General features: G+C 47.7%; 1 protein-coding gene across 1 annotated transcript; it reads right to left on the bottom strand.

Moving 5' to 3' along the window:
* Nucleotides 1–1427: 1427 nt before the first annotated feature.
* Nucleotides 1428–26369, bottom strand: TNFSF15 (TNF superfamily member 15). Its single transcript, XM_071453653.1, has 4 exons — nt 25723–26369; nt 16844–16895; nt 15577–15624; nt 1428–9064 (listed from the first exon to the last, which is right to left on the bottom strand). The coding sequence occupies exons 1-4, from the start codon at nt 25909–25911 to the stop codon at nt 8637–8639; spliced, it is 717 nt and encodes a 238-aa protein (XP_071309754.1). The 5' UTR covers nt 25912–26369; the 3' UTR covers nt 1428–8636.
* Nucleotides 26370–26740: the final 371 nt, after the last annotated feature.

The following is a 26740-nucleotide window of genomic DNA, read 5'->3' as shown; positions in this document are numbered from 1 at the left end:
GCCTCAGGAACAAAATGTAACCAATGGTTATCTGCTGCTGTGGAATGCAACAGGTGCATCTGGGATTGGGCTCATGTGGTTGTTTCTAATTCATGGCCAATCACAGTCCAGCTGGATTGGGCTCTCTGTCCCAGCCACAAACCTTTGTTATCATTCTTTCTTTTTCTATTCTTAGCCAGCCTTCTGATGAAATCCTTTCTTCTATTCTTTTAGTATAGTTTTAATGTAATATATATGATAAAATAATAAATCAAACCTTCTGAAACATGGAGTCAGATCCTCATCTCTTCCCTCATCCTCTGACCCCTGTGAACACGGTCACACCAGAGCAAAGCAGGAGCAAGAGCAAAGCCAAAAGCAAAAGCAGCACCATGTTCTGCCCTGTCTGTGTGTCCCACCAGCTGTGGGGCAGCAGGCTGATAACAAAACCAAACTTTCACTCTTCAGAGCCAGGCTTGAAGGCACAGAACATGATATCCAGCATAAACAGAACACACAAATGGGGATAAGTCACCCTAGGACAGAAATGCTACAAACATCTTCCATGCCCAGCAGGGTCTGGTTCAGCTCAGGAATGAAGGCAGGGTGGGATTCCTGCCTCTGAGCCCTCTGCAATCAGCTGAGGGAGGGAGATGGTCCTGGCAGAGCCAGCCCAGCACTGGCAGGCCCTGGGAGAAGCCATGCTGACACCCAAATTCCAGACTGCAGCCTGCAGCCAGCCCTGCTCCTTCAGCTGGCACCCATCAGCCAAACCAGCTACTGCAGAAAACAGAGTTCATTTTTCCCTTTCTTATTTTTTTGTTTCTGTTTACAGAAATAGCAATTGATGGTCTCGGTCCAATGGGGCCTATTGTGAGAATTAGCAATTTGGTTAATCCCCATAAAGGCCTCTTTTGTGAATCATAAATCCTGTTCTGTTCCAGTGTTCTGAAATTGTAAAGAGATCCCAAAACAAAGCAAGGTTTTACTAAATAATCTCCTTATTGTTGTGTAAAAAGCAGTTAAATGGGAAAATAATTTTTTCACTCCAAAGCCTTACTTATCTTTGGGAGTTGTTTTGTCTTTTTGAGGGAGTACCCTTAGAAATGTAGGTCAGATTCAGTTGTGTCTAGAAACTAAAAAAGGAACCTGTGGAATTTGAAAATTACTCAGATGAGACTGGAACAAAATTCTCTAAAACCCTTAAAGGCTCAGGGAAATGTCTGAACCTTGTCCTCGCATGAATAGGGTTTAATTTCACTGCTCTGGAAATGCCAGGATTACTCATTTCTGTGTGTATTCTGAATGCAATTCATAGTTTATATAAAAACCCCAACCCTACACGTTTATAACACACCATAAACTTTGACATGGGGAAATGTCTGCCCTTCCCAGCTGTGAATGGAGCACTTGGTGGGTGCTTATTAGAATAAAATAACACTCAGGAATAAATATGAATCCAATTAATTTTATTTTTTCGCTTTAAGACATAAAGAACATTTTAAAGAACTATCTGTGAACTTAATTTCCCAAAGAAATAGCATCAAGTATAACAGATCTAAACTTTATACCATGAATATTACAATTTCTCTTCCATAAAATTAAGACATCTCTATGTACAGTACCAATAAATATGCAGCAAACATTTTCAGTGCCTTTTTTTTGACGTTTTAATATAAAACTCTACAATCAATGGCAGAACATAAGGAGATTTGTGCAAGACTGAGAGCAGCTGGAAAGCTATTTTAGTTCATAATTCAGCAAAAAACCTGAACACTGCTGAGTTATGTTGCTTAATAAACTGGGTTATGATCTCCCAGGCAATGATTTTCATGTTGTTCCAAGGGATTTAACGATCAGGAAACGGGAATTTGGAAGTGTCACTGCAGAGTTCACCCTCTGGGAGAGAATTGCAGCCAGTGCTGGCACCAGGGCTCACCAAGAAATAAAAGTGGAGCTCTGGTTTCCTTTGGGAGCCTGTCTGGATGCTGAGAGGGGTGGGAAACACATCCCTGCCCATCAGCTGGGATTTTTATAGGCTTGGACCTTCCTGGGAGGGAAAATCACTTCCAGTTTGTCCCAGCTTGTGCTGCATCCTCCATGGGGATAAAGCCTTGCCAGAGGAAGGCCCAGAGCTGGATGTGCTCCCTGGGATCTTGTCCCCAGCTGGGAGAAGGGGGACAGGGTGAGAGGGATCAACCCAGCTGTGGTTGGGTCCTGGAGAGCTGGGAATGCCCAGCTCCTGTGGGCAGGGTCCTGCCTGCAGCATGGATTTCCTGCAGTGGCTTTCCAGCATCAGAAAAGTCGCCCTCCCCTCAGGATCGGTGCTCAGCTCTGAATTTATTAATCCCACAGAGATTTATCCACCCACCCCACAGTGGGAGCAGTGGGGTTTTCCCTTTCACCAGCTGCTTGGGTCATCTTTACCCAGAAGAACAGCACAAAAATCCCTCTCCAGCCTGGGAGAGAAGCACTTCAGTGATCCCCACCTTCCCCAGGATGTGCAGCCTTCCAGGGATGTGCCTCTGTCCCCCTCCACTCTCGAGAGGGAGCCTGGATTTACTGAGAGCACACACCTTTGATATGATTAAAGGAAGCCAAAATGCAGCACAATGCTCACTCTCAGTGTGTTTAGACCACAAAGAATCTCAAGTTATAACCCTAAATGTGCAAAGCATGGAGTAGAATGGCAGTGAAATTGAATTCTGCTCTGCTCAAGTTAAAATAGAAAATAATAATAATAAAATTCTGTTTTGCTTTTGCTAAATGTGAGGTAGTTATTGGATTAAAAAGAAAAAAAACACCCAGCATAACAGCAAGTAACATCTTTTTGGTGTCACAGGGGAAAGCAGCCTGATTCCCACTGTCTAATCAACTCCTGGCTGATCTACAGAGGCTGTTAACAAAACCTCTCAGGGATCTGCAAGTGGGTGGAAAGCAGGGGAAACAAATGTCCTCCACCAGAGTATTCAGTGAAAACCTTCCAGGAGGCAGAGCACAGAGCCCTTCCCCAGAAACCTCTTCTGAGGCAATTGAGATGTGACGCTCTGAGTTCAAGCCAGGAAAACAAAACAAATTTTGAGAATAAGAAATAATCTGGCAAATGGGAGAATGTCCCTCAGTGCTGCTGGTGGAAAGAAAGGAATTTGCATTCTTGGCAGCAGAGGAATTGCAGATAGCAGCAGCCAGGATGAGGAATGAACACCCAGGGGATGCTGCTGCTCTGCTGGGAGGGTAAGGACAGCCAGGCTGGAACTGGAATGGGTTTAGGGGTGCCCAGGGCTCTGCTGCCTTCATTTGGACTCTCATTTGGCCAGAATTTCCTGGTTGGGCTGTGCCTGTCAGCCAGGAGCTGAGCAGTTGGGAATATAGGGTTCCCAAATTGCTGAGGTGTTTTTGTGTATGGTTTTTGCCTTATGAAGTGCAAGTGTCTCTAAATTCCCAGGGGAAAGTCTGGACCTGATTTCACCCTGCTGAGGGACCTCTAACTGCATGAAATAAGGATTATTCACACATTTCCACACAATCAAACTGGTTTCTTATACATCAGCATCAGCTGGTCACTCTTAATTGTGATTAGTGTTTTGGGAAGGGACTGGGATCAAAAGTGGTCACATTTGTTAAGTTGCATTTTTATTATCATAAAACTTGGGAAAATATAAAGAAGTTAAGTCAGTTCTTATGGTAAAGATACATCTCAGTGCTGAGGCACAAGACAAAAGACAATCCCTTTTAGAAAATCCCTTACAATAGCAAAATGCTATTACTGGTGTGTAACACCCACATCGGGGCAAAGATCCTTGACATTTTCTGATTCTTCTAAAGAATGAATTCTCTCCTCATTTCTCATCTGAAATGATGGGCCACTCACAAGACAAATAAAGCAAAGGACAGGGTGGTCAGTTGTGCCATAGGGGGGTGAAAAACCAAGATTCCTTCAAAATTCTGGAATATTGTGTTGAAATTTTCGAGCGAATTCCAAAATCTGTTGGGCTTGGTTGGGGACCCCCTTTGTAGAGAGGTTTGCTCATCACATTCCCTGCCAAAAATCATCTCAGCAGCACCTTTTTGGGTCCATCCTTTGGACTCTGATCCTGCCAACACCCCTGTGCTGGACAGTCCCTGCAGTCACTCCTTGATTTGGAAGATTGCTCCAAACCACGATGGAGCTGAGGATAAACACAATCAAAACTTTCTATGACTTTTTAATTTGAGGCATGCAGCTTTTACTCCTCCCCTCCACCAAACAGGAGCTGGTTTTTACCATGATCCCCTTCAGCCACGTGCTCAGGGCTGTGCTCAGCACAAATAGATGTTGGCAGGACTGGAGCTGCTTTCTTTATACCTTGATTAAAAGTTAATAAATTTATTTCTGTGTGTGCATGGAGAGAAAGTTAATGCTTATTTATCAATATTCAGTTTTTAAGGGGAAAGGAAGTGGTAGGAACTCTGATGAATTTGGGTTGTGCTTAGTGTTAGTTTTTTGGGGGATGAAAAGGATTAGGGAAGAAGCCAACTCTAAGATCTAGAATATTTTGAGCAGTTGTTAAATAATAATTTGATACTTCTTCTTTCAGTGGTTTTGTTCTGAAAAGTGCTTTTGGGTTCTTTTTCCTAAGAAATGGAAGGGTCAAAACCTAAACCATATGTTTAACCTCATTTAGCCAAAGCTGCCTATTTCACATTTTTTTCTCCAGATTCCATTTTTTTTTTTCCTGATAATAGTTTTAGTTTCACAGCCCCTCCCAAAACAAAGCACATGTTCAGCTTGACCACAGACTTTAAGGTCACTACTTCCCATGACCAGATCTCACCAGCTTCTCATTTAATTGAAAATGCTGATGCCTGGGCATTTTCAAATCTCCAGAAACACTTTATATTTTCTAGCTCAACAAACACAAGTTTCTGAGAATAATTGTGTCCTTTTTTAACTTAAAAAAAGTTAAAAATCTAAGAATCCACAGTTTAGGTTCAGTCTGTTGGAGATATTGACTAAGCTTGACTTTGGTCTCACTGAAGTGCTTTATTCTGACTTCATGCCTTTGACTTCTGTGGAGGAATATCTAATACAAAACAGGGCCAAAATCAACCCCTGAACACTTATTTTATGTGCTGGTCACTGTTACAGTAACATTATTAGCACTGAAAAGGGGGGAAAAAGGGAATATAGGGAATTTCCATGAGGATGCATGTGGGGATCAATATGCCTGCACCACTTTAAAACAAGTAATGCCACATATATTGTTTTATGTCCTATAAAATGTGTGCTAAATGTGCTCCTAGCTGGTGTGGGTAATGGGGTGCAAAAGCTCTAACTGGACTAAAATAAATATTTCTATGGATAATGGAGAATCACACCTGGAATGGAGCTGCAGCAGGCAACAGTGGACAAAATTCTGTGCTAGAAAAGGCTCATTATTGCCAAAGGAACTTCTGGGGACTTCTATGGAATATCCACCAAAAAAAAAGAAAAGAAAAGTGTGTGTGTATATCCCACATTCTGGTTCTTTGCATGCCAGGTGTTGCATTCCCCACTGCTCTGCCCCAGCCCTCACAATTCCCATCGTTCAGCACACCAGGATTGAGTGATGATGCCTTGGGATACAGCTTCTCTGGAAATCTGCTGTCCCAGCCTGTCAGGATTGCCTTGTGCCCTCAGAATGATCAGCTCATTTGTAGAAAAGAGAAGCTTTCTGAATTGCTGTAATTATCCCAGAAGAGAGAGAGAGAATTTCCCTTCCAATTTCCTCCAAGGATAAACCAAATTCACATTATTTTGTCCTTTGCAGGAGCTCTCCTGCCTAATTGCTGGGAATTACCAGTCTTGAAAAAATGATTTCAAACCTTCCTTTATGAGACTGACCATGTTGTTTTGTGTGCTGGTCACCTAAAGTGCTCTACATGTTCCAAAAGCTGCAGATTTTGTGTTTTCATGAGTTCAGACCCTGCTTTGGGCACACAACCAAGGGATCAAAGACTCAACATGAGGTGTTCGGGGAACACTTCACAAAATTTGAGCTATGGAAAGTCTCAGGGTTTCACTGGGAATAATTTTGTCTAGAATTGCCAAGAGTGGGGGATTTCACCAGATTTTACCCTGGTGGGAGGGATCTGAGCAGGAAGAAGAGCCCTGAGAAGGAGCTGGATCACCAGAACAAGGTTGTGTTAATGGGATAATTGGGGAATAACTGCTCCAAACATAGCTAAAAACACTAGGCTGGGCAGGTGGAGATAAAATAGGAATAAGGGCTCAAAGATGGACGTGATCTGGATCATAAAGACATGAGAGGATCCCTTGACTCTGTTTCCATCTGCCTGCAGGATAATTAAATTTACTTTCTCCAATCCAAACCTATTTTGAGATGTCACTTTTCTTTGTGGGCTGGAGAAATTGAGTGTAAAAAATGGCATTTGGACAAAGAAGTGTCCTTGCACCTAATGGACAGGGCCAGGAAGGCAGGAGGGAGCAAGAGGACAGCTGAGATGTGGGGAGGGTGAAGGATGAGTCAAAGAAAGGATGGGAAGCCAAACTGGGATGAGGTTTTGGTGCAGGGAATTTGTCAAGCTCCCCAAATAGGCAGAGTTGTGCCAGGGCCCAACACTCAGTGATGAGACTCAAGGAAAATCTGGAAGCAGGAAAGGAGGGCAGGGCAGGGTGGCAAAGTCCCGGCTGTTGTGATGCGCCTAAAACAGGGAAGGACAGAAACTGTGGGATCCAGGAATTGCAGATGGGGAAGAATGGGCAAAAATCCTCCACTTTGAGATGATTTACCACAAAAGTTTTCATGTCAGCTGGAAGGTCCTCACACCAAGACATGAAGAGATCCTGGTCTTGCCTGGACTTTCCTTCCTCCTGCTCCTCTCCTCCCTTCCCAATCTCCTTGGCCTCTCTCCCTGCTCCAGCTGCTCCACTGTCTTCTTTTCAGCTCAAGCAGATCTTCCCAGAGCAACAAAAGGTCTCCTGGTGGGAAGGGCTTTGCCATGGACAAAGCTGCAGGGTCTCACATGGGCTTGTCCCCAGCACAAAGCCTGTGCCCAGTTCATCTCTGCAGACACAGCCCCTCATCCCCACCCCTGCCGTTCCCCACCCCTGATGGGGGCACTTGGGGCTCCACCAGGCTTTGGGTGGAAGCATCAGCTCAGGGACAAAGCTTTGCTGTCATTTCTGGGCAAGAAGTGGAGGAAATCCAAGGAGGTGAGGCAGGGGAGAGCTGCAGAGGGGGAGCCTGGTGGGTGCTTGGCTGTGAGACCTCAGGGTCCAGACCTGAGGGTTTGCTGCAGGAGGGGAGGGGAAAAGGGAATTTCCCTGAGAGGCAGAAAGCTCTGTGGAAATGGGTAAGGGCAAGGGGGGAAGTTAAACAGCCCTGAGCTCCACCAGGGTGGTGTCTTTGGATCTTTTCACCTCATGTGGGTACAACTGGTGGCCAAACTGCACCCAGGGCAAGGCTGGGGAGTCCCTTGGGGCCACCATCAGCTGTGGCTGGACCCCAAGCAGTGATTTCTTCAGTTGCATTTGCCTTGCATTAAATATAATGGAAAGCAAAACATTGCAGGGGTTTTCTCCCAAAATTTCGGTGGCTGATTTAAAAGTGTGCAAAATTTTGCTCTGTGTTTCTCTCTCTACCTTGTTTTTTCGCTTTTTTTTTTCTTTTTTCTTTTTTTTTTTCCTGTTATCCTAAAGTTAGGACCTGGAGGGGACATTCCACTTTCATGCTGAAGCAGAAAGTGTTTTGTGTGTTTCCTAGATCTTTTCCAGAATATTTTGAGGCTGTAGATGGACTTAGAGAACTGTAAATAATTTTTTTTTGGAAAAACCAAAAATCTCAAGTAGCTGCTGCAAAGCACATGATATAATTTTAATCTACTTTACAGGGAAGTTGGAAGGGATTAATTAAGCAGTTAATAATTAACCTGAGCTTTATGTTAGTGCAAAGTACTGAGTAAATGTATTCATAAGGAAATTATGAGAAGTAATTACTTTTTAGAAAGGAGAATCTGAAGAAGGGTCATGCAAAACTATATTGGAAGTGCTGGAGAAAGCTCAAGAACTTTTTTTGTTGAGGAAATTGTACATTGAAGGTGGAATTAGGGCATAGCCTCAATATTCAAGAAGAAACTTCCTACCCACATGTATCAAACGTTCCTCCTTAGCTTACAAAGTTTTGAAGAATTTTCAACTTTTGCTTTCAAAAATACATTTTCCCCCCTCCAATATGACTTTCATTTTTCTAAATTGGCGTTTCTTTGTTTGTTTGGTTTGGGGTTTTTTGAGTGTGGTTTTTGGTTTTTGTTGTTTTTTGTTTGTTTGTTTGTTTTGGGGTTTTTGTTGTTGTTTTGGTTTTTTGTTTGTTTTTTGGGTTTTTTTTTTGTTTTGGTTGTTTTTTTAAGTTCGTTTTTGTTTGGTTTTTGTTGTGTTTTTTTGGGGGGTTATTTCACTCCAACCTGCAGCTTCACCTTTCCCTACCCATTAAATTAAGGCTCTAGTGAGCTGCAGGGGAGTGATGGCACAGAAGAAGAAGAAGAAGAAGAAGAAGAAGAAGGAGGAGAAGGCAAACAGCAGAGATCTCACCCCAACACGCACCCACAAAGCCAAAACCCAACAAAACCCCCCCGATGACCCTGGAGGGATCCCCCACCATCTGCTGCAGGCCAGAGCCCTACAGCAGAAAGGCCCCAAAGAAAGTTTTGTGCTCCTTGGTGTAATCCACCAGCTTGATGTCACTCACGTTGACCATCAGCTTGTCTCCCACCTCCAAGGAGACCACAGCGCCCAGGTAGATGGGCTGGAACCAACCATTGCCGTTCTCACTGAGGGTCTTGGTGCCCATCAGCAGCTGGGTGGGCTCGGGGTAGCTGTCAGTGACCTTGGTGATGATCTCAGTGACAGAGCTGGCCTTGTGGCTGCTCTCCACGGGCCCGCGGAAGGTGACCTGGGCGTACACGTAGTAATCTCCGGACACGGGGATCACCAGGGCGTTGCTGGAGTAGTTCAGGTTGTTCTTGGTGAAGGCCAGGCCTCGCTTGTCCTCCCACTGCAGGATGGGCATGTGGCTCCCCACGGCGCTGGCCAGGTCCTGCCTCTTCACTGCAGCGGGGAGAGAGAGGGAGAGGAGTGGGTGAGGGTGGCACAGGGTGGGTGGGACGTGAAATCTCTGCTCTGAGGGGAGAGGGGTTTAAACAGGGTGAGCAAAAAAGCTGGGGCAGAAATGTTCTTATTTCACAGTGAGCTGAATGGGCTGCAGGATTGTGGGGAATGGATTTGGAGAGAGTTCTTAGGGTTTGATAGAAAGAAACCCTAAGAGAAACCTTTCTATCAAACCCTTAGGGTTTTGTTGTGGGTTTTTTTGGGATTATTTCACTCCAACCTGCAGCTTCACCTTTCCCTACCCATTGAATTAGGATCCCCTAGGGTTTGATAGAACCTCCTCCTTCTTCTTCTCCTTCTTCTCCTTCTCCTTCTTCTTCTCCTTCTTCTCCTTCTTCTTCTTCTTCTCCCTCTTCTTCTTCTTCTTCATCTTCATCTTCTTCTTCTCCTTCTTCTTCTTCTTCTTCTTCATCTTCTTCTTCTCCTTCTTCTTCTTCTCCTTCTTCTTCTTCTTCTTCTTCATCTTCTTCTTCTCCTTCTTCTTCTTCTTCTACTTCTTCTTCTTCTCCTTCTTCTTCTTCTCCTTCTTCTACTTCTTCTTCTTCTCCTTCTTCTTCTTCTTTTTCTTCTTCTTCTGTGCCATCACTCCCCTGCAGCTCGCTAGAGCCTTAATTTAATGGGTAGGGAAAGGTGAAGCTGCAGGTTGGAGTGAAATAACCCCCAAAAAACAACCCTAAGGGGTTTGATAGAAGGAAATACACCCTTAGGATTTGATAGAAGGAAACCCTAAAAACTCTCTACAAGCCCATTTCCCACACAGGACAACTGTCCAGGGGTGTTCTCCAGAGTGCCCACAGGGGGTCCAGGTCTGAGCTGTCAGGTCTGAAAGCCAAGGGTGCTCTGGGAAGATCTTGACAGTGTAAGCTGTGCCTGGGGGTCCTGGTTGTGGGTCAGACCCCAAAGGATGAGCTGTCCATCCTCAAGGCTGAGTCTCCTGGCACTGGGAAGATGGGGATGGCTTTCCCTTCCCATCTCACCCATTTCAGAGTGAAAACCTTGTCCTCAGGTGACACCAGCACTGGGACAGCTGTACCATGCTTGTGCCTAAGGGCTGGCCATTGGATGCCATTGGCCATCCCCTGTGCCACAGGCTGGTGACAAGAAGGAGCAGGCACTGCCCTGAATCCTGACCTAAGGGTTAGGGACAGGAAGAGGACATTCTAAACCATCTTTTCCTTCAGGAGGGGTGGGTTGCAATTCTGTTTCTTAGAAAGACACTGCTGAGCTTGCAGAATGCCCACACTGGTCACCACCATGTGTCACCACTTGGACTTCTCTTCCTGCTTCTTCTTAAGGAGGCTGGGGCTCCTCAGCCCTTCTCCTCCTCTGTGCTCTCAAGGACATCTCTTGTAGAATTGCTTTTGCTCTACCAAGGTCACTGGACTTTAGCAAAAAACCCCAAAGACCCCACTGTGCTTCAAGAGCTCCAATTCCAAAACAATGCATTCTATTTTAAACCATTTTTATCCCTTTCTTCCCCTGTTTTCTTTCTTTAATGCTTATCTGGAACAAAATACTGCATTTGGAGTCAGCCTCAACATTCCTCCAGGCTTTTTTGCTCCCAATCTTTTGGTGAGCAGACTGAGCTCCAGTCCTGACCCCAGCATCAGTCGGATCCAAGCTGAGGATGCCTCCCAGCCTGCAGGGGAAAAATGAGGGAATTGCTGCCCTTTTGCCTTCCCAACTTTTTGATTTCTCACACACAACAGAGAGGGCAATAAACCTCAGCCCTTGCATGGTTTTCTGCAGGGAATCAAGAGTTGTCTCTGCTCTCTACTGCCTGCCACATGGAATTGTTGTGCTAAAACAGCAGCAGTGGGAAGAAGAGGACAAAAACCATGAAGATTATCTCAGGTATTGAAATGAACCTGGAAAATGAATGATGAATTCTTAGAAAAGATTGAGGGAACAGAGTTCCAGGAACTGAGGCCTTTTTAATGAGCTTGTGTTCATGTTTAAAGATGATTTTTATTCAGTGTTTGGGGAAGGGGGTGTGTGCATGGGAAGGGGGACAAATGGAATGCAGGTGAGGGAAGGCTTTGGAATTCCCTTGGCAATAACCAGTAGGTCCATCCTGGGTGAGATGAGCAAAAGGAATGTGCTCATGTCCCAGTGGCATCTGTTTCCCTCTTTTCCAACAACAAATAATCCATGAGGAGACAGGAAGCTGTTAGGAGTGCAATTCCTTTTATATTCTCTGAGTAGCACAACAAAATAATGGCCTTTTTTTTCTCTTTTTTTTTCTTTTTTTTTTTTTGGTGCTGCTGAAGTATCAAATCCTTCTGATCTTTTCCCAGGAGGAAAAGTGGATGGGAAAAATATTTCAGGGAAGAGGAAGACAGACTGGGATTGTGGCAGTAAGGAAAGCAAAATTATAGAAATATTCTAAAGGTCAGAGACAATGGAGCTTTGACACAGAGAGGGGAATGAAAGAAAGTGCTCCTGGTCTGCCTTCATCTGCATCCACCTCAATGCACCATCCCTCAATTCAGGGACTTTCTGAATCCTGGGAAAAGCTCAGCTAGCTTTGGATCACTCTGAGCTTTGCAAGAGCTCAGAGCAATCAATTCATCTCAGAGAACAGAGAGAATCTTGTTTGAGGTGGGAAGGGTGAGGAAAGATCAGAATACTTCCAGAAAATGTCCTGGGCTCTATTCCATCTCTGGAATTTCGGGGGAATTTGAAGAGAAGCTGCCTGTGAAATATTCTTTCCTCATAGAATGATGCATTTAAAATGTCAATGACACTCAATTCCACAATGAATTTTTATATTAGTTATAAAATAGATTTTATTAGTTATAGAATATGATAAGATCTCAAATGAACTACATGACTTCCTGACTTCCAGAATTAGTCAGGTTTCACAGCTTTAACCTCCCTTTTAGGATGAATCTCTCTCTATTGATGCTCTCTATTTTCAAGTTAATTAGTTTTTCCCATGCTTTCAGTAACAGGAGAATAAAATGAACATTCAAGTGCTTTTGAATACAGCACAGCTCCTTTTCTAGCAGCAGCTGTACTTTGTACTTGGCATTTATTCATTTATTTCCTAAATTCTGGAGCTCCTCTTCCTGCAAATATACCTATGATACTAATTCTTGAAGGAATCTGCTTTTAATAAGAGATTAAAATCTGCTTTTAATAAGAGATTCATTGCTGCAGTTCCTTCTATTTTCTCACACACTATAAATTTCTGGTATCCCTTAATTCTCCTGGTCCCCAAATCCCTTTTGGTTCAGTCCCTTGCTGGAGAATCCCTGTTGCCTGTCAGATTTAGGATCTATTTTGTGCTGAATTTGTGGGGTTTCTGCAGTTCTTAGCACCAATGGGAGAGATTAATCCACAACTCTGAGTCTGAGCAAGAAACTGGAGCCTGTGAAACCCTTGTGGTGCAAGGTCCTGTGTCCTGTGCTGCTGCAGTTCATGCCCTGAGGATTTAATGAAGGTGATTTGGAGGCATAAATGAGGCTTTGCCCACGTTTAGAGGTGGGTTTGGGAGCACAGGAGGAGGAGCACGAGGCAGGTGCCAGGTTTGGGACCAGTGCAGCACCAGGAGCACGAGGTGCTGCAGCATTGGCCATCCCCTGTGCCATAGGCTGGTGACAAGAAGGAGCAGGCACTGCCCTGAATCCTGAGCCCAAACCCAACCGAGTCAGTGGGGAGGGGATGATGGCAAGGCAAGGAGAAGCCCCAAATGAACATTAATGCACAGGAGGAAATGGGCTTGGAGGCAGCTCTGAGCTGGGTTTTGGCACATCTCAGTGGGTAAAGCCAGCAGGCAGGGCAGATCTGGATTCCAGCCTGGGTGAATAAAAATTCTCAGTGTGAGTTAAAAAGGCCCAGAGCAGCTGGAAGATTTATCATAAAGGAACAGACACCAAAACATGGAGCTGTTCTGCTACTGCCAATTAATCAGAGCATTCCCAAAGAGCTCCATCCAATTCTCATTCCTCTCACTCCTCTGTTCTCACCTTCACAACAGATGTGCCTAAAACTAGAAAAAGACAGAATAAAGGTGTGGAAGAGATTTCCTACAGTTTAGGATTTGCAGTCTGCCACCTTCACATTGAAAACACCTGAGGTGTGGGAATGTAACAAAGATCAGGAATAATTATTCCTTTTACACTTTCTGTGCACAAGTCATTGTTTCTGAGAAGAGAACACCAGGGTGGAGCCCATGAAATTATTATGCACAGAGTTGAAAATAACAGGAAATATTTTCTGCCTGCAAAGTGCTGTTAAGCTGGGAAATTCATTGCCACAGGGAGAAGCACCAGGAATATGTTCAGGCTAAAAAAAGGTCAGAAATAATCCATAGATACTGGGTTTCTTGATGACTACATAGCACAGCACAGAAAGGAGAGAGAAAATTCCCTTAAGTTTCCCCTTTTCTTGCTCCTTTCTATGGCCAGCAGTGACTGGCCCTCAGTGGAATGCCAGAGAGGATGGACACACACCCTGGGAGGCAGCCTGGGAGTGATGGCAAAGGAAATTTTTGTAAATATGGGGGCTGGAGAAATGTGGAGAAAAGTGCTGGGTGTTTCCCTGTGGCAGCTGGGCTTTTGTGCAACCCAGGGAAGTTCCCAGCAGCCCAGCAGAGCTTTGGCTGCTCCTCTGACTCACTGCAGCCTCTGGGCCTCTCTGCCAGGGGGGATTTAAAAAACCAAAACCTTAGAGAAGCAAGGTTTTGCTCCTTAAAACTGGCACTTGAGCTAAGCTGTGATTATGGCCAAGCCAAGCCAGGTTTGGAGCTCCAGAAACCCCCATGGCAAAGGGAAAGGCACCAAGGATGAGCATCAGGAAGGAGCTGCTGGATCAAGGAAAGGAAACTGTGCTGGGAATGCATCAGCCCTGAGCTGCAGAGTGATGGAGCCCTGGGGGTGCATTTGGATCCCTGCAGGAAATCAAGAGAGAAGCATCCCAGCACTTCCTGCATTTCTCAGGTTACAAAGCACACCCCGGGGTGCTGGGGAAGCCTCTGCAGTGAGCTGTGCTTTGGAGAGGGATAAAAGGCCTCAGGCCAGCTGGAAAACCCTTTGGCACTCACTCCATCCACACTGGAGCCAGGCAGGAACTTTTCTCTGGGAATAACTCAATTTTCCATGTGGGTGGAGCTGGCGAGGGAGGGGGATGTCCCAGGGCAAGGTCCTTGGGGTGGTGACAGATTCAAGGGTGAGGTGGTGATGTGGGGACCTTGGAGATGCTGGCAGCTCCTTGGAAAGGCATGGAAGACCTTTGGAAAGGCATGGAAAACTCTTGGAAAGGCATGGAAAACTCTTGGAAAGGCATGGAAAACTCTGAGAAAGGCATGATAATCCTTTGGAAAGTCATGGGAACCTTTTGGAAAGGCACTGAAGCTTCTTGGAAAGGCATAAAAACCTCTTGGAAAGGCATGGAAGCCTCTTGGAAAGGCATGGAAACCTCTTGGAAAGGCATGGAAGACCCTTGGAAGGGCATGGAAGCCTCTTGGAAAGGCACTGAAGCCTCTTGGAAAGGCATGGAAACCCTTTGGAAAGGCATGGGAACCTCTTGGAAAGGCACTGAAGCTTCTTGGAAAGGCATAAAAACCTCTTGGAAAGGCATGGAAGCCTCTTGGAAAGGCATGGAAGACCTTTGGAAAGGCATAATGACTCTTTGGAAGGCATGGAAACCTCTTGGAAAGGCATGGAAGATCCTTGGAAAGCCATGACAACACTTTGGAAAGGCACAGAAACCTCTTGGAAAGGCCTGGAAGCTTTTCAGAAAGGCATGATAACTCTTTGGGAAGGCATGGAAGCCTCTTGGAAAGGGATGATAACTCTTTGGAAATGGATGATAACTCTTTGGAAAGGGATGATAACTCTTTGGAAAGGGATGATAACTCTTTGGAAAGGCCTGGCTGCCCACCCTGGGACAGGAGTTTGTGATGGCACCTTCCTACCACAACATAAAAGCTCGGAGGGCTCAGTTTGGCATTACCTTTTCCCTGCTTGCTCTGAAATGTGTCAGAGATTATCTCACTGAAAACAGGAGGAAGGATTAATGGGAATATGGTGTGTGTGGAGTTTGAGTCAGGCCTTGCAGAAAAATAAACTGAAACTAGCTTGATTTGACCTGAGTTTGCTCCAAAACTTGTAATTCTTGCAAATTCACTGCTCCACGAGGGCTCACATGAGCTCCTTCCCTGCCTTTTCTGGGGGATTCAGCAGATCACAGACATCAGGAACCTGTTTCAGTTCAGTTACAAAAGCTGGTCATTCAATGAAAGAAACAGCTCAGAAAAGTGACATTTCTGTCAGCTGGCCCTTCACTGCAGACACACTGCCCTCAGCCTGGCCTGCTCAACAAGGCAGAGCTGATTATTCTGCTCCCCATGCTTCCTGCAACACCTGCTCCCACCAGATCCACAGGGACCAAGCTTACTGAAGCACAACATTGGCTGTAAAAAGGCTTTAGTTGTGAACAAGAATTACCTGTCAGGTGAGCTCGTGGCTTCTCTGCACTGGAAAGCGTGTCTGTAACTGAGGGAAAAGGGGAAAAAATGGTGTGAGGATGTTTGCTGCTGTTCAATAATAAAATTACAGAATATCCTGAGCTGGAAGGGACCCACAGGATCATCAATCCCACCCCTGTCCCTGCCCAGACACCTCAGAATCCCAGCCTGGGCATCCCTGGCAGCTCCTGGAGCTCTGGCAGCCTCGGGGCCGTGCCCATTCCCTGGGGAGCCTGGGCAGTGCCAGCACCCTCTGGGGGAAGAACCTTCCCTAAGTCAACAGAATATGAGTGGTGGTTGACTCCCCTGAGGAAATGTGCAGGCTCTTTCTGAGTCAGGGCTGATTTGCTGAGCTTTACTGACCCCCCTGAGGTGATAAATGCCAAGAGGGGAGTTTGGCAGAGCTGCTGCAGCCCCAGCAGGGCACATCGTGGCTGTGTCCTGAACTGCTGGGCAAGTAGAGGGGAAGGGTGGGGAGCACAGGCTCCCAAATCCCTGCTGGTGCTCGTTCAGGGAGTCCCACTGACCCTGCAGTGTCACTGTGATCTTTTATGAAAAATCCCTTCCCCAGGATTTTTTCTCCTGGGAAGATGGGAAGCTTCAGCTTCTCCCTGTTTTGCTGCTTTGGAATGTGATTTGGAGAATTGTTTACCCAGCATGTGAATTGTTTTTGCTTAATGACCAATCCCAGTCCAGCTGTGTTGGGACTCTGGTCAGTCACAGGTTTTTATTATTAATTCTTTTCTAACCTTCTGATGTATCCTTTATCTTTCTTTAGTATAGTTTTAATATAGCAATATAATATGACATGATATAATATAATATGACATGACATGATATAATATAATATGACATGACATGATATAATATAATATGACATGACATGATATAATATAATATAATATGACATAATATAATATAATATAATATAATATAATATAATATAATATAATATAATATAATATAATATAATATAATATATCAGCCTTCTGAGAATTTGGAGTCAGATTCTCATCTCTCACCTCGTCCTGGGGACCCTCACAAACATCCCAACACTGTAGAGCTGTGGGGGACGCCTGTGCCTGCACAGCTTTTCCAGCCTGGGGTTAGAAATGTTCCCATTTCACTCTGCCCACTGTTATCTCCCTCAGTGTGCCCTGGCTGGCTTGTCTGGGCAGGGATTGGGGTGGTGAGGGCAGAGGTGTGCTGGGATTGCAACACCACAGGGGAAAGGGTGGCAAACTCACCAGCAGCCACTGCTCGTTGCTTCAGGAAGTGAGAGCCCCTCTCCTCTGTGACCTGCAGGGACAGTGACAACAGTCAGCTCACAGGGTCTGTGGCAATTGGCCAGAACATGGAACAGCTGCAGTAACATCTGTCAGAGGGTCGGGGGTAGGATGGTGGGGATGGATGGAGATGAGAGATCTCTGGAGCCAGGGCTGGAACTTGGGGTTTATTGCAAAGGGCCTGGGGGCAGGGCCCTGCTGGGAGCTGCCAGGCACAGCTCAGAGCAGGCCTGAGAGAAGAGAGGGGAGAGAGGATGAGAGGGTGAGAGAGTAAAAGGGTAAGAGAGCGAGGTTCCCGTTCCAATACCATAAATCTCCTTCTGTGTTGAATATTCTGATTCTCACTAACCAATCCAGTACAAGATACAAATCCTACAGCATTTCCATACAGCCTATAAGAATCATTCCATTACCATCCTGTGTTACATTTTAAACCCTACAAACTCCTCTTTGGCCCCTTCTGCCAAGCTGGCAGGGTCTGCTCTGACCCTTGGGCCTGGCTGCAAGCAGAGGGTGTTGTTCCATCAAAAGGGGATCACCTTCAGCTGGCCACACCATTGTTTTCCAGTTGTTCAGTAACTGAGGGATCTCAAAGCTTGCTTTCATTTCAATCTCACTTATAGTTTCTATATTCTCAGAATCTTTTGCCAGGCAATCATATTTATAAGGTTTTCCTGTTTCACTTTCCCCAACAAACATCAGTGAATTCAGATGGAGCATTTTGGCTAAAAGGTGAGCCCTGACAAGTCTTTGTTCACTGCAGGACATTTCTGCTGTTGGTTTCGAGCTGCCTTCATCTCTGACAGGTTCCAGGAGCTGGGGCAGGTCTGTGAGGTTCTGAGCTGGACAAGCCCTTGGCATGGCTGGGAGAGCAGCAGCAGAGTGACCCAGCCATGCCTGGTGCCTGTCCAGCCCTGCAGAGCCTCTCCTGCCCTCAATCCAGGCACAGCAAGCAGAGCAAGGTGACAGATTCTCCTCAAGGCAGCCAGGACTGAGCCCTTACAGGAGCAAAGCTTCCCCACAGCACCAGGAGAGACTGAGGTGGGTCAGCTCCACCTGCCTTGGTCCTGCACCCCGACCAAGGCTGCTCCTTAGGTCTGTCTGGGATTTTGGGGGATCTCCTGGGGAGCAGGAGCTGAGCAGAGCCAGGGAGCAGCTGCAGGGTGAGCTCTGCTGCTCGGAGCCTGCCCTGGCAAAGGCTCATCCTCCCTCTGCTCTGCAACTCCCTCCTGGAGCTGGACACCCCCACTGCCCTCACGGCCCTGAGGCCCTGCCCTGCTGTCACCGAGCTCGGGCTGTCCCCAGGGGCGGTGCCTGTCACACACTCGGTGTCCTGAGTCTCCTGCTGTGTCCCCTGGGTCACCGGGCACGGCACAGGGGGCAGGCTGGGGGGCTGGGGATGCTGGGGGGTGCTGGAGATGCTGGGGGGTGATGTGGGATGCTGTGGGATGGTGTGGGATCCTGGGGGTGCTGGGGGATGTTGGGGGGTGCTATGGGGTGCTGTGGGATGCTGGGGATACTGAAGATACTGGGGATTCTGGGGACAATGTGAGGTGCTGGGGATGCCGTGGAATGGTGGGAGATGATGTGGGGTGCTGGGGGATGGTGTGGGATGGTGCGGGATGCTGGGGATGGTGCAGGATGCTGGGGGATGATGTGGGATGCTGGGGGTGTTGGGGGATAGTGTGGGATGGTGGGGGATGGTGTGGGATGGTGTGGGATGCTGGGGGATGCTGGGGATGGTGGGAGATGCTAGAGGGTGCTGGAGATGCTGTGGGATGCTGGGGATGCTGTGGGGTGCTGGGGGTGCTGTGGGGTGCTGGGGGGTGCTGTGGGATGTTGTGGGATGCTGGGGATACTGGGCTATGATGGGGGATATTGTGGGATGCTGGGAGATGCTGGGGATAGTAGGGGATGCTGGGGGGTGCTGGAGGTTCTGGGGATGCTGGAGGATGATGGGGGATGGTGGGGATGCTGCCAGATGCTGAGGATGCTGCCTCACATCTGCCCTTGCAGGGCTCTGAGGAGCAGCCCTTAGAGCAGCCTGGGTTGTGCTGACCCTCAGGGCTGTCAGGAACCCCCACCCCAGAACATCTTTCAGGAGCACACAGGGCTGGCACAGTGTGTTTTATGGGCAGACACCAAAACCACACTGAATAAACTGAATAAACCACCCCTGACCAGCTCATAGCAAAGTATTTGAGGCACTTTGCCCAATGAAACCTGGAACAATATTAATATGTAGATGCTGAAGCTGGCTCCTGCTGGCTGTGTCTCACACAGCTTCAAACTCTGCAGGAGAAGGAGAAAATAGAGAATTTCTGTTGGCTGGGGAAGGGGAATGCTTGTGGAAGAAGAGGCAGCCTGGCCTGCCTGGGCTGGGGGGTGCTGGCTGCTCCAGGAAAGCCAAGGACATTTAATGTCTGACTGGAAGTAAACATCCGTGTGCTGCTGCAGCAAACAGACACTTCTAAAAGAGCTGCTCCAGCCTGGGGGAGAAATGGAGAAGGAAGCAGTAGGGAAAATTCTCCTTTTTGTTTTATATTCCCTTGCCCACCTCGTACAGAAATGTGTGGCCCAGCCCCAGCAGCCTCCTGCAGAGACTGGTGTGAACTTCCAGTGTGGCACTGTGTGAACTTCCAGAAAATTGGTGCTGTGCTGTCCAGGAGCCTCCTGAGCCTTTGCTCATGTGTGAGGAGTTTCAAGGTCCTGCTCTCTGTGGTGACTAACCATGAGTGCCCTGCAGATGTGACTCAGTCCCAGCCTTTGTCCCTGCCCTGGTGGGAAGCACAAGGTCAGAATTTAGGATTTCCCTCACACTCCCCTGGCTTTCAGCCAGGTGTATTCACCTAGGAGTATTATTTACACATTCCTTGTGTGGCATTTCCTACCTATTTCCCAAGTGACTAATTCTCATTTCTCTAAGAATTCTGCAGCCAGGGAAAAAATCAATCCCAAACCTATATTTAAGAATGCAACTTCTGTGGAACTGTTTACATACTTGAAGCTTAACTTCTGCTGAAGTTCCTTGTATAAACTTGGATGTTGCAATCCAAACAGAGGTGGCAGGAAAATGGGAAGGAGAGCAAGAAGAATTCTGCTTCTTTATAAAAGATAACAAAAAGGTTTTGTTTAAACCTAAATTTACTTGTTTCCTAAGAAATCCAGCTGGAAACTCCAGGTGCAGGAGCTGCATTCAGAGATGCTGAGGGACAGAGCAGATAGAGCATGGGGAGACATCAAGGTGTGAAATGATTCTGTTGCTTGGCAAAGGTATGGCTGTTCTTTTTTTTTTCCTAATTGTGCTATCTCATAAAGGTGTAAATATAAATACAAATCACCTACAGATGATGTTTTAGCAACAGAAAATGCTGCACAATGACCAGGTGTGAGAAACAGGCACTGAATAAGCACAGATGTTGTGCATTGATGGGAGGGAGAGCTGAGCAGCAGGAGCCAATGCAGAGAACATTCACACAATCAGTGCTTTTCTCTCTTTTCCCTTTCTTGCTCAGCTGTGGTTCTGAAAAGTTCACAGCTTCAATTTTCCCTTTGGTTTCTTTGGAGAGCCCAACCACTGAGTGATGCTGAAAACTCCCCTTGAATGACTCACAGATGTTTGGACAGGCAGCTCTAATGACCCTGGGCATTGCTGGCTGCTGAACACTTCTGGTACCACAGAGCTCCAAAAACCCCCAGTGCATTTGTACCCAGGTCCTGCTAAACCCAAACAGGAGGGCTGATATCCAGTGGCATGGCAGGAGCAGCTGGCTCTGCAGGCAGAGGGACTGATGAGAGCAGAATGAATTCCCCCAGCTCCTCCACCTCCAGCCCTGTTTCACAGGGAGGATCTCTGCAGGCCATGTGCACTACATAAACCCACATTTTTCTAACTCCAGAGATGCTGCATGGCCTGGGCTGGGAATTTTTGGCAGGAACTGGTCTGTGCCAGTAAAAACTGGCTTCAATCAGAGCATTTTGCTGCCCAGGGGAAGGCTGTACCCAAGGCATGCACCCACAAGGAACACCTGCACCAGCAGCAGTGGCCAGGCAGGGATTTAACTGGTGCTGCCTTTGGGGGGGGAATCCCAACACCTGGGCCCATCCAGGTGTGCTTGCTGCTCCTTCCCAGGTATTTTTCCTTCCCCAAAGATCAGGAAGCTTTTGAGGTTCTCCTTCCTTTATGGGCAGGCCATGAGGGCAGATCTCTCCTGGGGTTTGCTGCCAGCTTTCCAGCAGGATCCAGCTGGAGCCTCTGGGATTTTCCAGTTCCTCCTGCTCTGCAGCAGGTCCCTTTTCCAGTGCCAGCTAACAGGGCACATACCTGGCACACAGCTGCATGTCCAACCCTTGGGATTCCTCTTTATGCTGCTCGTGGCCCTGACGTGCCAAGGATGCCATGAAAAATAAACCCAGCACCAACTCCTCCAGGCCACAGGACCTGCTGCTCTGCTGAGTGGGATGCTGAGGCAGCCAGAGCTGCTCTCCTGTGCCTTTCCATCGATGGTTTTGGGAACTCAGCCCGAAACTTGGCTTCCCTTTGAGGAAGGATTGCCCTTCCTCCAGCAGGGCACCACTGTGGCCTTAAAATAGATTTCCTGCTAGTAACACAAGCCACGTGCTCTGGTTTGAAAAACCCTTTTTCCTCTCCTCCCTCTGGACTGAAACACAAAAGAAAGTGGTTTCTCTTTCCCAAAGGAGCATGGAAGGAGCCTGGAAGGTGTCCAGGAAAAACCATCACCAGCCTGGAATTATTCATGCATTGCACCATGACACACAGAGAACACTGGTAGCCCACACATGTTGCTGTAATGACATAACCTGCCCTGCTTTTTCCTGAAAGGGACATTTCCAGTGAAAGAGATGAGTTTGCATCCCTTCAGAGGCACCAGGTGACACCAGGGCCAGGCAGGGATGACCGAGGTGCCTCGCCCTGTGGGCAGCATGCCCAGGGACACTCCCCTGTTGCACAAACCTGCCCGGGCTTCCCTTCTCCTCCTGGCTCCAGGAAGGACTCAGGAATTTACTCCATCTGCTCCTCACCTGCTGAGTCCCTCCCTCCTCCCAGGGCTGTTCCCAGAGCACTGGAAGGTGACAATTGTGTGTGGGCAGAGCTCCGTGGGGCAAGCACAGGACTCCTCCCGTGGGCTGCCAGGGTCAGGAGGCCAATGCTCATCATCAGGGCTGCCCACTCATCCCAGGGCACCCACACCCCAAACCAGTGCCCCACAGAGCTCTGCCACACATGGCTGGTCCCAAAAGTCCTGACCTGAGCTGTCAGTGGGGCACATGAGGACAGAGTCGTTTGGCAAACTTTGAATGCAGAAGAAAATGCAAAAAGACATTTTCCTGAGAGCTTTCACACCCAGAAATATTCCCAGGGCCTGAACCTCTCTGAACCTGCAGACTCCTGGGGGGTTTGACTCCTTGGGGCATTCAGAGGCAGCCACACAGGCAGAGACATCCACCCTGTGTGCTGTCCTGCTGGAAAACAGCACAGAGAGCAGAGGGGATGGTGGGCACAGAGCAGAGGGGATGGTGGGCACAGAGAGCAGCACAGAGAGCAGCAGAGTGAGTGGTGAGAACAAAGAGCAGCAGAGGGAATGGAGGGCACAGAGAGCAGCACAGAAGCAATAGAGTGGATGGTGGGCACAGAGAGCAGCAGAATGAGTGGTGAGCACAGAGAGTAGCAGAGTGAAGGGTGGGCACAGAGAGCAGAGGGAATGATGGGCACAGAAAACAGCAGAATGAATGATGAGCAGAGAGCAGCAGAGAGAGCAGCAGAGTGAGTGGTGGGCACAGAGAGCAGCACAGAAGCAATAGAGTGGATGATGAGCACAGAGAGCAGCACAGAAGCAATAGAGTGGATGATGAGCACAGAGAGCAGCACAGAGAGCAGCAGAGGGGATGGTGAGCACAGAGAGCAGCAGAGAGAGCAGTGGAGGGGATGATGAGCACACAGAGCAGCAGAGGGAATGGTGGGCACACAGAGCAGCAGAATGAATGAGAATTGGGCTGTGGCAGGGCCCAGCAGAGGTGCAGCTCCTCCCACAGCACCCCGGGCACTCTGCCAGCCCCGATGACTTTCCTCTTCCTCCCTGGGACTTGCAGAGGTTGTAACTCCTTTATCACCTCATAACATCATTGTGGAAACATTACGTGTTGCTAATTGGGAGCAGGTGCAGGGGAATGCACTCCAGAGTTGCAATTCCAATCGTTTACGATGTGCTTTTCCTCTTCAGGAGCCAAACCCACTCATAAAAGAACTTTACTCTGCTAACCCTGCCAATAGGGTCACAACCCAGGAACGCATTGGATTGATTAAACAAGTTAACATTTGATTTTTCTTCTGCTCCAAGATTGTTTCAAGACTGAACTGTTCTTCTCTGGTGGGACACAAGCAAACCCAGAGCAGCAGCAGAGTGCCCAAAGCACCTCGTGAATTTTACCAACCCAACCTCAAGCAGCACCCAGCTTTTCAAACTCCTCCACGTTCAGCCTCTGCTCTGCTGTAATTCCACATTTCCAGAACTGAAGGCCCCCAAATCCTCTCAGATCGTGCCCAGCCCCTGAAGAAAGCTGTGCTGGCACCTGCAGGCAGGGCAGCCTGGAACCGACAGCAGTGATACAGTCAGGGCAGCATCACTCAAGGAATTGCCAGATTCACCAGCCCGAGGGGCTGCACCAGGTTAGAACCCAGTGAGGAAGAGGATGCTGCACCCTGAGCATCACCCGGGCAGAGCAGCCTCGGGGTCCCAGTGGGGCCAGCACAGCCCCAGGAGCCGTCAGCAGCTTTCCCCTCCCTGAACATCCCCGGGCTGAACAGGGGACAGGGGACAAACCTGCCCTCGAGGCCACCCAAAACCAACCCCCCTTTCTGGGACCCTGCTGGTTAACTGCGGAATTTCAGACCTGAAGCTAAAATTCAAAGCTTAATTCACCAATTTACAGCACGGGGCATTCCTGCTGAGCTCACAGCCTCCCGGGAATAGGGAATTGCAGGAGGGATGGAGCAGCAGAGAAGTTTGTATGGCTGGGAGCAAAGTCTGCCAAAGGAGAGGAGCTGAGAGGAGTCCTGGACTGAGAGAAAGTTTTAATAGGGAGTTAAAAACAGGATGTGAAGTTTAGGGATACACTCCCTTAATTGCCTCAAATCAGATCTCTGCAGAAGTTTGCATTAATAATAATTAATTATTCACCAGAGCTGCAGCCGTCAGCCCAGTGATGGGTGACTGACCCACTGACATCAGCAGATCTTCCTGAAATCAGACACTGTGAGGGGAAGCCACAGATTTAACCCAAAAGAAGGGAGGAGAATGAGCCATAGCATCAAAAAATCTGGCAGAAATCAGTGATTTTTTTTTAAAGTATTCCCTGCGGCACAGCAATAAAAGTTTTAAAGTCATGTACTCCTGAAATCAGACACTGCCAAGGAAGTAACAGATTTAACCCAAAAGAAGGAAGGAAAATGAGCCATAGTGTCAAAAATCTGGCAGAAATCAGTGCAGAGACAATGATTTCCACCAATCAGCGATTTTTTAAAGCATTCCGAGCAACACAGCAAAAAGTTTTAAAGCAATGCATTCCTGAAATCGGACACTGCCAAGGGAAACCGCAGTGTCCTGTCCCAGATTTAACCCCAAAGAAGGGAAGAAAATGAGCCATAGCACCAAAAATCTGGCAGAAATCAGTGATTTTTTAAACATTCCCTGCAGCACAGCAATAAAAGTTTCAAAGCCACGTACTCTGCTTGTGACCTCAGTGAGAGTAAGGAACCGTTAGTTAAAAAAGAACGAGCAATAATGAGATTTATCCTCAGGGTGAGGAAGAAGGAATGCAACAGCGAGTCTCACATGAGCCCTCAGACAGGAAAAATTCACAAAGAGCATTAAAAGCTCCACAGACACGAGAAATTCACAATGAACATTAAAACCGCTCCAGGGAGGCTCCGTTGGGAGGCGCAGACAGTGCTCAGGTGCGCCCAGGAAGGATGAAAGTTTGACAAGAAAGTCTCACAGGTATGTGTGTGCTTAGCAGAGAGATTTTTAAATGTAGAGCCTGATGAAGGAATAGAGATGGAAGCAAGTTTTGATCTAGAAGAAAAGAATTACTAGATAATCAAGGAGGCAAAGGGTATGTTAGTTAGAAGGGGTTTTTATTACTTAGAGCAAAGGATAACCCCAAACAAGAAGATGTTTTTACCAAGCAGAAAGAGAGCACAGGCAAACAAGGCAGCAAAGTTGCAAGTAGAGAAAAAGTCTCAGAATTTTCCACTGCAAGAAACCTGAAAAACAACTCCTAGCTTAAACTGTAATGTATAAACTTTGAGTGACTGGAGAACAGTAACATGAACATGGTAATTATAGTAGTTATGATAGGCTGTAGGTAAAAGTTAAGGTATAGATTGGTTCTAGTGTACTAAGATGCTCAGCAAAGAAAAGTCTATAATGCATTGTAACCAAAAGAAAAGTCTATAATGCATTGTAACCAAAAGAAAAGTATAGAATGCAATGTAACCAAAAGAAAAGTCTATAATGCATTGTAACCAAAAGAAAAGTCTATAAGGCATTGTAACCAAAAGAAAAGTATAGAATGCATTGTAACCAAAAGAAAAGTATATAAGGCATTGTAACCAAAAGAAAAGTATAGAATGCGTTTGTAACCAAAAGTATAGAATGCATTGTAACCTAAAGGAAGGGTCTCCAGGCTTATCTGCTGCTGGAGTTGATGGCTGTAGGCACAGGCTCCGTAACTCACAACCCTGGATGTAATAAACTGCATTTTGAGGAGCCTCCTGGAGTCCCGCATCCCTCCCCTCGGCTCTCACAGCCCTGCCTTACCTGGCCGCAGGAGCTGGGCGCTCTCAGGTTCCCGACCAGCAGGTAGGCGGTGGGCAGCATGAGCAGCAGCACGGCCAGCAGGCAGAGCAGCAGCGCGCAGCGGATCCTGCGCAGGTCCTGCCGCAGCCGCATCCCCGCTCCGAGCGCGCTGCCCGCAGCCTCCGCTCCCATCTCCACCGCGCTCTCCATGGCTCCTGCGAGGGAGCCGGGCACCGCCAAACCTCCTGTGGCGCCTGCCCTGCATGGAGACCCCCATTAAATAAGAGCAGTGCGGAGTGTGGGAAGGCACCGGGCGCACGCACTCCCTCCCTCCCTCCCGAGGAATGCACCGCCTACAGTAGAAACCAGGCCGGAGCCGGGGAGCGCTCCCCGCCGCCCGGCCCCGCTCCTGCCTCCCAGGCTCCTGCTCCCCCCGCTCCCTGCTGGAGGAAGCCAGGAAAGTCCCGCAGGGTGGAACCAGGATCAGCCCTCCTCCTCCTCCTCCTCCTCCTCCTGCTGGTGGTGCTGGTGGTGGTGCTGGTGGTGACGGGCTGGAGCTCCGCGAGGTTTTCCGCCTGGCAAAGGGAACGTGAAACCCACGGGAGTGAAAGTGAGAAGCAGGGGGAGAGCGAGAGGCAGGGAGAGAGCGCAGCCCGGCAGTTTCTTCTTTCCCAGAGAAAGGGGAAGAGGCTTTTGGGGAAGGTGAGATGACAGGAAGCAAGTGACCCCAGAGAAGGGGTCCGCTTCTCTGAAGTGTTGCTTCATCCCCTCCCATTTTAGCAGAATTCACAAGAGGCTTCCCGTTGCTCAATGAGCACCTTCTGCGCCGAACCGTCGGGGCTTAGGCACAAAATCGGATGTTTGTCTGCTCTGGGGCTCATCTTCTCCCAAACCATCTTAATTAAAAACCTTAACAAAACGTTGTGCTCTCACAGGAGGCTGTTGTTGCTACTTGCACAAGTGTGATTCTACTGTACTTGGGGGAAAAATGATGTCAGTGTTACTTGGCTGACAGCTGCTATCCCTGACAGAGAGGGGC

The sequence above is a fragment of the Agelaius tricolor genome, unplaced genomic scaffold, assembly GCF_023055355.1.
Source record: "Agelaius tricolor isolate 1412-34295 unplaced genomic scaffold, bAgeTri1.0.p SCAF_37, whole genome shotgun sequence".
NCBI classification, from domain to species: Eukaryota; Metazoa; Chordata; class Aves; order Passeriformes; family Icteridae; genus Agelaius; species Agelaius tricolor.
The sequence above is the reverse complement of the archived record's forward strand: the minus strand, read 5'-3'. Positions and strand labels throughout refer to the sequence as shown.

Excerpts from the sequence above, each read along its gene's own strand:
- TNFSF15 (XM_071453653.1), bottom strand. The coding sequence starts at position 25,911 with ATGGAGAGCGCGGTGGAGATGGGAGCGGAGGCTGCGGGCAGCGCGCTC. Across the intron at positions 15,625-16,843 it reads GCAACGAGCAGTGGCTGCTG|TTACAGACACGCTTTCCAGT; the intron begins GTGAGTTTGCCA and ends CTTTTCCCTCAG. Across the intron at positions 9,065-15,576 it reads GCCACGAGCTCACCTGACAG|TGAAGAGGCAGGACCTGGCC; the intron begins GTAATTCTTGTT and ends TCCCCGCTGCAG.